Genomic DNA, 11,809 nt, shown 5'->3' with positions numbered 1-11,809 from the left:
TCATTTGTGCTTGTTTGTTGCCCTGAATTTTGGGGACTCCTTGTTCAGTCACTAACAACAACGTAGACAAAAATCTCACGCTGTTGATAACTCACTGAGACTATAACAAATAATTTGCATTGACGGGAAAAGGATTTTAAGCTTGTTTGGACGTGCTTTTAAGAAAATATCTTTTTTCGACTTATTTTTTTTAGAGGATCTTATCTAAAAATAAAAGTAATTTTATATTTGGATATCTCATACAAAAAGATCTTTTTATTTATCAATTATGTTTTGATATAACAATATAAAAGTACTTTTTTGTTTATTTATTACATGAAAAACATCTTTTTTTAAAGAAAAAAAATCTTTTAAAAAAAGATGTAAATTACAGCTTTTCAAAAAAGATGTTTTTTATTTATTTTTTTAGTACTTTTATTTTTACTATTAAAAATTTGCCGAATGCGCTCAAAAATAAAAAAAAAAATTTATTAAAAAAAAAATTTTTTTTATTAAAATAATGGCGCCCAAACGAGCACTTCTATTGAAGTGGTGTTAGGACCAATTGCTGATTCAGTTCCTCTTTATGATCAAGCAAAGTGCAATTTATACAAGAGTTGCTTGATCCAACGTTCCTAGTAATGCACTACTTCGAAATATCCTAGATTACAATAGATGTTCCGAAATAACAGAAAAAAGTTCATATAATTTTCTTCAAAGACTTAGAATTTTACTACATATTATTAGTTTACTTCGAAGCAATTAGATTATCATAGCGAGCTTTGAAGAAGGCAAATAGTGGGTCTCTAGGAGGCATAGTTTCTTTGACAATTGGATGGTTGAGAAATTCTTGGCTCCAATTATAAAGTTTGGGAAATTTCTCATTGGTCAACAATTGCAGTCCTCCAATGTCTTGAATCAGAGGGACCCAAAATGCAATATAAACAGCAGCAATGTCCACAAACGCAATCTCCTCTCCTCCGAAAAACTTTCCCTTCAGCTCATCCTCAAGAAACTTCAGTGCCTCATCTGATTCTCTAATATTCTTCTCACGTTCTTTCTCATCATTTGTAAAAACAGATGTCCATGATGCAAGCAAAACCTGATTTTACAAATTTAAAATATTTATTAGTCTTTTTTTAACTCTTAATTAGGAGCATCGCTAATAGCCATCATTCATATTAACATATATTTCAATTTTGTAAAAATAAATAAAGTTATTTAAAAGAATTGTTGAAACAATTCAGAGATATACCTCAAGTATTTTTTTTTATCGAAAAATTATTTTATGGCATTGTATCAGAAATTTTATAACTGAAAAGTCTTATCCTTGTTATTCTTAAAAAAACAAAAGAATAGTAGAAAGTAAATAGAAGAGATAAAAGAAGCCTATGTCGTAAACCCAAAAAAAATTTACGTCAAGAGTATATTAAAAGACATTATGATTTATTTGTAACTTGCTCTGAGTTTAAATTTTTGGAAGAGGTAATATCTTAACCGAAACCTACTAAAACTACCAAAAGTTACAAGAATTCCAAAAAACTGGTAAATCATAATTGTGGTCAAGGATTGGATCTAAAAGAACCACATTGGAGGGGAAAAAATTGGAGATTTGGATTGGAGTTACCTTGTCATCTATGAACTTGGCCCAGAAACGAGCCATTGCTCTCTGGTAAGGTTCAGAAGGCAAGAAAGGATTAACTTTCCAAGTGTCATCGATGTACTCAAGAATCACAAGGGACTCACTTATGGGTCTCTCGTTATGAACAAGCACAGGTACCTTCTTGTGAATTGGATTATATTTTAGGAGCTCTTCACTCTTGTTCTCAAGATCTTGCTCCACAAATTTGTATTCAACTCCCTTCAAATTGAGACCAAGCTGCACCCTGCAAACAAATGTGCTTGCGGCAACCCCCAAGAGCTTCACTTCTTCTCCATTTGCAGCCATGGATTATAGCTAGGTAATATATTTAGAGTTGATGATGTATGTTTGATTTCTAGTAAGGTATTGTGTGTTTTCTTTTATAAAGTGAAGAAAAAATAGTCATAAGGGGAAAATGGAGGATAAAAAAGTATTGATGACACGTATTACTTTCGATAGAATTTAAAATTCATTCCTTTTTATATTTTAATAAACTGTTTTACTGTTGAAACTTTTAATAATAATTATTAATTGATGTACAAATTAGATAAAAGATGAATCATGAGAATACTTAATTATTAATTCGGTGATTATATATGAAATGATGTAAGAGATTACATCGACCAGAATATAGTAGGTAATAATAATTTGTAGTATTTTTACGAAAATCCATCATATCTCTTATTTATAGCATAAATGAATAAAAATACATGACATGGTCATATCACATTTATATACGTAATGTGTAACGGTCTTATTTCGTTTATAGTATAAACGAAATACATGTATTCTTATTTTACTTATACTGTAAACGAGATAAGCGAGGATACGACCTATATATAGAATTTATTTACAGCACCCTTTGGGAAGTAATTTTATCTATTTCTTAAACTTTTCTCCAACTTCTACCATTTTTTAATCATATTATCAAATTACTCGACTATTAAGGCGCGCGCAGATGCATGTCATGCGGACATCAACCGACTGAATGTAATATGGCACATTGATGAGACAGTCGACTTTGAGGTTAGTTTTTTTTTTTTATACTAGAACATGTATGTGTAGTCATAATTAAGGTACTTTTATAGAACTAGTATACAATATATGTTAGGTAGATGAATGCATTATTAGCAAGGGTTAACTCGCAGAGTATGATTTTAGAAATTAGTGAATTAATTTGTTAGATAAATGTTAATTTAATTTTGTTTTTATTTAAATTAAGTTATTAATTAGAAGCTTTATAGATTTTTTATCCAGGTGTTTTTTATTAGAGGCCTCGGCTGCTTTTCTCGAGGTGAGTAAGTCATACACTTACACCACTGGACATCATTGTCTCCTACTTGAGGGAGGTTGGCTTCTGCGACACGCTGCCACTCAGGAATTTCGTGTTTGACAACTTCTTGAACATGGCATTTGTAGAGTGATGGTGTTTAGAGACCCACGCTTTCCACCTGCCATGGGGTGAGTGCACCATTACCTTGCAGGACATTGCGTACCACTTGGGTTATGCACACTTGGAGAGGCAGTTACTGGGTGTTTCCGAAATTTTTGCACATGGTATGGGACCGAGACCTGCGAGTTGGTGGAGTGGCTACTTGGTGCTAGGCCTCCTATCATTCAGCAGCAGGGTGCAAAGAGGAAGGAGTCTCTCTCCCTCAAGTTGACATGGCTTCGGGAGCGACTCCGGTAGATGCCCGATACCCATGATTATGACACCCTCCGACAGCATGAGGTGTTACATACTACTGATGATTGGAGGTTACTTGATGACTGAAAAGTCAACCAATCAGGTCCATCTCCAGTGGCTGCCACTGCTTGAGGACTTTCAGAGGTTCCGTGCTCTATCTTGGGGATTGGCGGTGCTTGCATGGACATACCACTCCCTATGCAGTGCAACACATCGAGCCACCATAGACATCACAGGATGCACTCTGCTACTAGTCTCTTGGATATACCAGTGATCTTTCTAGTGGTGTCCACCTGAGCGACAGGTTTATATGTACCCCATGGCTGCGAGATAACTGTTACATATGGTTTTTTTCTTCTTCGTTTATGTAATTCAATATGACGTTCAATAAATTGAAGCATTGTTATTCTTGCAAATCCACAAGTTGATATGTATAGCGCAACAAAGTAGGGACCAACACGAGCAGAGAGTCCTCCGATGGAACATATAAGCATGGAACGTTCTAGGTTGCTGCCGACCACTATTGTCGGCTCTCAATGCAGCCTTGATCACCTTGGATCTATCAGAAATAATCAACAGGCCTTCTTGTAGGGTCATATGTCGTCTCAAATTAGTGAAGAAGAAAGACTAGAGCTCCGTGGTCTCAAACTCAACAATTGCAAATGCAATAGGAAGTATATTACTGTTACTATTTTATGCCACTGCAATAAGAAAAACACTACCATATTTACCGTACAGATGTGTGTTGTCGATAGAGACGAATGAATTGCAATGCTTAAAATCCTCCACACAGGCGAAGAAGGCCCAGAATACTTTATCAAAGATGCTACAGTCACCCACCTCAAGGTGCTCATCATAGTATGGTATGGCGCTTAACTCACATATTATTCCGGGACAACAACTCTGCAGTGATTGCAGTAACTTCGACACCTTATTGTATGACTCCTCCTAAACACCGTAATCTATGCAATTGTCTTTTTTTTACCATTCAGACCTTTCTGCACGAGGGTTTGAAGTGATAGCTTTGTGATAAACCCCAATTTTGTGGTTTATCTTGTGCTTATTTTAGGGAATTTTATCACCTTTTTCCACATTTATTCAATGAAATAGCATGGTTTTGTAATTCTCCCGTAATTTGTGCTTAAGGGTAAAAACATGCTTTTTAGGCCCTTAATTTGGTGATTTTAATTCACTTTAATTCCATTCGATGCCTTGATGTGTTTGTTGAGTGATTTCAGGATTATAAGGCAAGTATTGGATGGAAGAAATGAAGAGAAAAGCATGCAAGTGGAGAATTCATGAAGAAATGAGCAAAATGGAGAATTGAGGGTCACGCGCACGCGTCATACACGCGTACGCGTGAGTAGAGTTTTTGCCAACGACGCGCACATGTCAAGCACGCGTACGCGTCGATGTTCGCACGTGGCCCACTTAAAGTGAAATCGCTGGGGGCAATTTCTGAGTTGCCCAGGTCCAATTCCAACTCGTTTCTGAGGGTATTTCATGCAGAATTCAAGCTTGAGAAAAGGGGAGCACTTAGTTAGTCATGATGAGCCTTTAGTTAATTTTCTAGAGAGAGAAGCTCCCTCTTCTCTCTAGAATTAGGTTAGGATTAGGTTAATTTCTCTTGGATCTAGATTTGATTACTTGATTTCATTTTGTTTCCTTCATAATTTCTTGTTTCTACACTCTAATCCTCTTAGTTCTCTTGTTAATTTTACTTTTATGCCTCTTTTATGTTCATACACTCATGTTGGATTTGGATTCCTTTTAATGCAATTGATGTTTGATGTTCTTTTATTGATGATTTGAGTTGTTGATTTACTTTTCTTGCAATTGGTAGTTGGTAGATTCATATTTCTTGCACATTTATTATGCTTCCCTTTTATGCCTTCCAAGTGTTTGATGAAATATTTTCTCTATTTATTGAGTAGTTTTCTTACTTTTAGCCTAGGCTAAGGGAATTGAATGACCTTGAGTCATTGGGTCTCATTGAATTGGTGATTTGAGAACCCTTAGTGGTTAATTTGATAACCATTGACTCTAGTCTACTACTAAGTTAATTAGTAGTTAGGTTAGAACCTGTGGGTTGATGTTGATCAAGCCATTTGATATACTTCAAGCATAGAAGTAGACTTAATGAGCTTGGTGCCTTATAATTGTCAATACATGTTTTGTAGACAAGGATGGTGATCTCAATTACCTATGTCTAGCCAAGAGTTCTTTACCTTGCCTTTATTAATTCTTGATTTACTCTTCTTGTCATTTAAGTTCTTGCCCATTTAATTTCTTGCACTTTTATAAACTAAATACCTTGTCCCTTCATAGCCAATAATTGACCACTTCATTGCGATTCCTTGTGAGACGACCAGAGGTTTCAATACTTTGGTTAATTTTTATTGGGGTTTGTACTTGTGACAACCAAATTTTTTATTGGGAGGATTGTTTGTTGGTGTAGAACTATACTTGCAACGAGATTTCAATTGTGGAATTCTATACCATCAACTAATTCTCACACATCAAAATGGCACCGTTGTCGGGGAGTTACAATGGTGCTATGTTATTGGCTATTGTATATATTGTGAATAGATTGATTTTTGGTTTGTTTGTTAATTTTTGCTAGTTCTAGGATTTGGTTTTCTTTGTCTCTTGTTAGAATTTGTTTTTGCTTTCTCTTATCACCATGAATTCTCATCACTTTGGCAATGAGTTTGGTTCAAACTATGTTGTAGGAAATAGAAGCTTTAATGATGATGTGCATCAAGGATTTGGAAATTAAAGGATGGAGGAGCCCCAAGCTTATGGACAACCTTCTTGGCAACAACCTCCTTCCGAATCGAGTTTGATAAGAGTGCTTGGGGACATGACTACTCTCCTCACGGAGATGCGCAAGGACCAAAAAGTATTTTATGCCATCCAAGCCGTTCAAGCGCTACCCCAACATGACCACTCTTCGGATTCTTATGGGTACAATCCAAATCCAAATGCATACCAATCTAATGTATGTGATGACTCTTATTGTGATTGTCAACCACAACCATCATATGCATATGAACCCCCTCCTCAACATAGCCCTCAACGACCATACTCACTAGCCTCCTACCACCATCCACCTCTATATGACCCTAATCCATATTTAGAGCCACCACCACTCCAACACCAATACCCCTAAGAACCACAATTTTCTCATACACTACCTCAAGACTTTCACCAATATGAACCACCTTCCAACTACAATACCTTTTCCTCAAACAATGAACCCTCTCTTCCACCATCGCCCCCCAATGGAACCCTCACGCAAGAACTAAGAGATCTTGACTCTAATGTCCAAGGGCAACAAGAGGGGATGGAAAATGAGTTTAAAGAGCTAGAGGCCAAGATGGCTATCATGGTAGAAGCCATTAACCACATAGCCTCTCATCTAAGATCATGCATTCCAAGTACTCCCATTGACAAATATGGAGGATCAATCAAGGAGCTTAGTGAAGAAGTGAATTTGGAGCTTCAAGGGGAAGAAGAGGAGTTAAAGCAAGAAGTGCAACAAGAGGAGAAGGTAGATATTATTGAACAAAAGGAAGTAGTGGTTGGGTACTTAGGATATGTTGAGTACATAGAGGAATCCCGTTGAAGAGCCTTCTTCTACGGAGTTTGGAAGGGATGTTAAAGAGGAGAATGATGTTAAGGAAGTGGATAGAGAGTTGAGGTACATTGATCAAGAAATAGATTCCATCATTAGTAATTTTTTATCCACATTGATCAATCCCCTTAATGATCTTGTTGAGTCTTCTCCCATTGGATTGGAAAGCAATATTGGGGAGGATGTGCAACCTCCATGGCACATTGTGAGTAAAAAATTGGAAGAAGTGTTCCAAGCAACAAGCCCTCCTATCTATGATGATTCCTGATGAGCGGATAATTTATACGCTTTTTGGCATTGTTTTTACATAGTTTTTAGTATGATTTGATTAGTTTTTAGTATATTTTTATTAGTTTTTAATTAAAAATCACATTTCTGGACTTTACCAGGAGTTTGTGTTTTTTTCTGTGATTTCAGGTATTTTTTGACTGAAATTGAAGGACTTGAGCAAAAATATGATTCAGAGGCTGAAGAAGGACTGCAGATGCTATTGGATTCTGACCTCCCTGCACTCAAAGTGGATTTTCTAGAGCTACAGAAACCCAAATGGTGCGCTCTCAATTGAGTTGGAAAGTAGACATCCAGGGCTTTCCAGCAATATATAATAGTCCATACTTTTCTCAAGTTTAGATGACTCAAACTGGCTTTTAACGCCAGCTTTCTGCCCTATTCTGGCGTTAAACGCCAGAAACAAGTTGCAAAGCAGAGTTAAACACCAGAAACAAGTTACAAACTGGTGTTCAACTCCAAGGAAGACCTCTACATGTGAAAGCTTCAATGTTCAGCCCAAGCATACACCAAGTGGGCCCGGAAGTGGATTTCTGCATCATTTACTCATTTCTGTAAACCCTAGTAACTAGTTTAGTATAAATAGGACTTTTTACTATTGTATTTACATCTTTGGTTAGTCTTTGACTAATTTTGGTTTCGGAGATCACGTTTAGGGGGCTGGCCATTTGGCCATGCCTGGACCTTGTTCTTATGTATTTTCAACGGTAGAGTTTCTACACACCATAGATTAAGGTGTGGAGCTCTGCTGTTCCTCATGAATTAATGCAAAGTACTATTATTTTTCTATTCAACTCAAGCCTATTTCTTCTCTAAGCTATTCATTCGCACACAAGAACATGATAAATGTGATGATTATGTGACACTCATCACCATTCTCACTTATGAACGCGTGCCTGACAAACACTTCCGTTCTACATGAAAGCAAGCTTGAATGCATATCTCTTAGCCTTCTGATCTACGATCAGAGTCTTCGTGGTATAGGCTAGAATTATTGGTGGCCATTCTTGAGATCCGGAAAGTCTAAACCTTGTCTGTGGTATTCCAAGTAGGATCTGGGAAGGGATGGCTGTGGCAAGCTTCAAACTCGCAAGTGCTGTGCGTAGTGACAGACGCAAAAGGATTACTGAATCCTATTCTAGCATGATCGAGAACCGACAGATGATTAGTTGTGCGGTGACAGCACATTTGGACTATTTTCACTGAGAGGACGGGATGTAGCCATTGACAACAGTGATGCCCAATATACAGCTTGTCATGGAAAGGAGTATGAATGATTGGATGAAAGCAGTAGGAAAGAAGAGGTTCAGAAGGAACAAAAGAATCTCCATACGCTTATCTGACATTCTCACCAATAAATTACATAAGTATTTCTATCCTATTTTATATTTTAATTATCAAATCTCCATAACCATTTGAATCCTCCTGACTGAGATTTGCAAGATGACCATAGCTTGCTTCAAGCCGACAATCTCCGTGGGATCGACCCTTACTCATGTAAGGTTTATTACTTGGACGACCCAGTGCACTTGCTGGTTAGTTGTGCGAAATTGTGACAAAGAACTGAGATTATGAACGTGCGTACCAATTTTTTGGCGCCGTTACCAAGGAATGAACGATCACGATTTCGTGCACCAAGTTTTTGGCGCCGTTGCCGGGGATTGTTCGAGTTTGGACAACTGACGGTTCATCTTGTTGCTCATATTAGGTAATTTTATTTTAATTTTAAGCTTTTTGTTTTTGTTTTTATTTTCAAAAAAAAATATTTTTATAAAATAAATAAATCATTCTATGGCTTCAGAATTTTTAAGAATGAATTCTAGATTTTCATGATGATCTGTTAAAGTCTGGCTGGCTGTAAAGCCATGTCTAATCCTTTGGACCGAGGTTTCAACTATCTTTAGAGAAGAGCTTCTTTGTCTTTCTCAGCAATTTAGCTTTTGTATGTAATGATCTGCTAAAGCTTGGCTGGCCATTGGCCATGTCTAGTATTTTGGACCGGAGCTTTCACTGAAAGCTTGGCTGGCTAGTAAGCCATGTCTAATTCCTGGACCGGAGTTTTAGACTAACATTGCATGATTCCTAGAATTCTCATTAGAAATTTTGAAATCCTTATTTTCTTCCCAAAATAATTTTCGAAAAAAAAATACCAAAAAAATTTACAAAATCATAAAAACAAAAATATTTTGTGTTTCTTGTTTGAATCTAGTGTCAAGTTTTAAGTTTGGTGTCCATTGCATGTTTGTAATTTTTTCTTAATTTTTGAAAATTCATCATATGTTCTTCATGATCTTCAAGTTGTTCTTGATGATCTTCTTTGTTTGATCTTTGCATTTTCTTGTTGTGCATCTTTTCTTGTTTCTCATATGCATTTTCAATTTGTTAGTGTCTCAACATTAAAAATTTTTAAGTTTGGTGTCTTGCATGTTTTTCTTTTTTAAAAATTTTCAAAAACATGTTCTTGATGTTCATCTTGACATTCAAAGTGTTCTTGGTGTTCATCTTGACATTCAAAGTGTTCTTGCATGCATTAGTTGTTTTGATTCATAATTTTTATGTTTTGTTCCAATTTGGTGTTTTTCTCTCTCTTCATTAAAAATTCAAAAATAAAAAAAATATCTTTCCCTTATTCTTCTCATAAAATTTGAATATTTGAGTTAACATTTTCAAAATTTTTAAAATCTAGTTGTTTCTTATTAGTCAAGTCAAATTTTCAATTTAAAAATTCTATCTTTTTCAAACCTTTTCAAAAATAAAATCTTTCTCATTTTTTTTCATATTTTCTCAAAACTTAATTTCAAAATCTTTTCTAACTTCTTATCTTTTCAAAATTGATCTTCAAATCTTTTTCAATTAACTACTTGAATTTTTTATTTTAAAAATTTTCTGTTTCAATCATATCTTTTTCAAAATCACCTAACTAATTTTCTCTCTCTAATTTTTGAAAACTCTTCCCCACTTTTTCAAATTCCTTTTTAATTAACTATTTGTTTTAAATTATAATTTAATTTTATTTTATTTTTCTTTTTAAATTTCGAATTATAACTAATAGTCAAAATAAAAACAAAAATTTTTTTATTTATTTATTTTATTTAATTTTTGAATTCTTTCCCCTCTCATCTCTTTCTATTTATTTAATTATCTACTAACACCCCTCTTCCATTCAAAAATTCGAACCCATTCTTCTCCTCTGTGTTCGAGTTCTTCTCTTCTCCTTCTTCTATTCTTCTCTTCTTCTACTCACATAAAGGAATCTCTATACTGTGACATAGAGAATTCCTCTTCTTTTCTGTTCTCTTCTTTTTCATATGAGCAGGAACAGGGATAAGAACATTCTTGTTGAAGCTGATCCTGAACCTGAAAGGACTCTGAAGAGGAAGCTAAGGGAAGCTAAAGCACAACCCTCTGGAGAGGATCTGACAAAAATTTTCGAAAAAGAAGGAGACATGGCCGAACCTAATAACAATGGTGGAGATGCAAGGAAGATGCTTGGTGACTTTATTGCACCTTCTTCTAACTTCTATGGAAGAAGCATCTTAATTCCTGCAATTGGAGCAAACAATTTTGAGCTTAAGCCTCAATTGGTTTCTCTAATGCAGCAGAATTACAAGTTTCATGGACTTCCAATGGAAGATCCTCATCAGTTTTTAGCTGAATTCTTGCAAATCTATGACACTGTCAAGACCAATGGAGTTGATCCCGAGGTCTACAGGCTTATGCTTTTCCCTTTTGCTGTAAGAGACAGAGCTAGAACATGGTTGGATTCACAACCTAAGAAAAGCCTGAACTCTTGGGATAAGCTGGTCAGTGCTTTCCTGGCCAAATTCTTTCCTCCTCAAAAAATGAGCAAGCTTAGAGTGAAAATCCAAACCTTCAGACAAAAGGAAGGAGAGTCCCTTTATGAAGCTTGGGAAAGATATAAGCAACTGATCAAAAGGTGTCCTACTGACATGCTTCCAGAATGGAGCATCATAATTATATTCTATGATGGTCTGTCTGAGTTGTCAAAAATGTCATTGGACCATTCTGCAGGAGGATCTCTTCACGTGAAAACCCCTGTAGAAGCTCAGGAACTCATTAAAATGGTTGCAAATAACCAGTTCATGTACACCTCTGAGAGGAATCATGTGAACAATGGGACGCCTCAGAAGAAGGGAGTTCTTGAAATTGATACTCTGAATGCCATATTGGCTTAGAACAAAATATTGACTCAGCAAGTCAATATGATTTCTCAGAGTCTGAATGGATTGCAAGTTGCATCCAACAGTACTAAAGAAGCATCTTCTAAAGAAGAAGCTTATGATCCTGAGAACCCTGCAATAGCAGAGGTGAATTACATGAGAGAACCCTATGGAAATACCTATAATCCTTCATGGAGAAATCATCCTAATCTCTCATGGAAGGATCAACAGAAGCCTCAACAAGGCTTCAATAATAATGGTGGAAGAAATAGGTTTAGCAATAGCAAGCCTTTTCCATCATCTTCTCAGCAACAGACAGAGAATTCTGAACAGAGCCATTCTGGCCTGGCAACCATAGTCTCTGATCTATCCAAAACCACACTAAGTTTCATGAA

General features: G+C 35.9%; 1 protein-coding gene across 1 annotated transcript; it reads right to left on the bottom strand.

Annotated features, from left to right (window-relative positions):
* Positions 612–2,072, bottom strand: LOC107639454 (probable glutathione S-transferase). The gene is made up of 2 exons (XM_016342953.2): positions 1,607–2,072; positions 612–1,081 (listed from the first exon to the last, which is right to left on the bottom strand). Exons 1-2 carry the CDS (start codon positions 1,925–1,927, stop codon positions 728–730), a joined length of 675 nt encoding a protein of 224 aa, XP_016198439.1. The 5' UTR covers positions 1,928–2,072; the 3' UTR covers positions 612–727.

This window comes from Arachis ipaensis, chromosome B04, assembly GCF_000816755.2.
Source record: "Arachis ipaensis cultivar K30076 chromosome B04, Araip1.1, whole genome shotgun sequence".
Classification (NCBI taxonomy): domain Eukaryota; kingdom Viridiplantae; phylum Streptophyta; class Magnoliopsida; order Fabales; family Fabaceae; genus Arachis; species Arachis ipaensis.
Note: the sequence above shows the minus strand (reverse complement) of the source record. Positions and strands in the feature narration are given on the sequence as shown.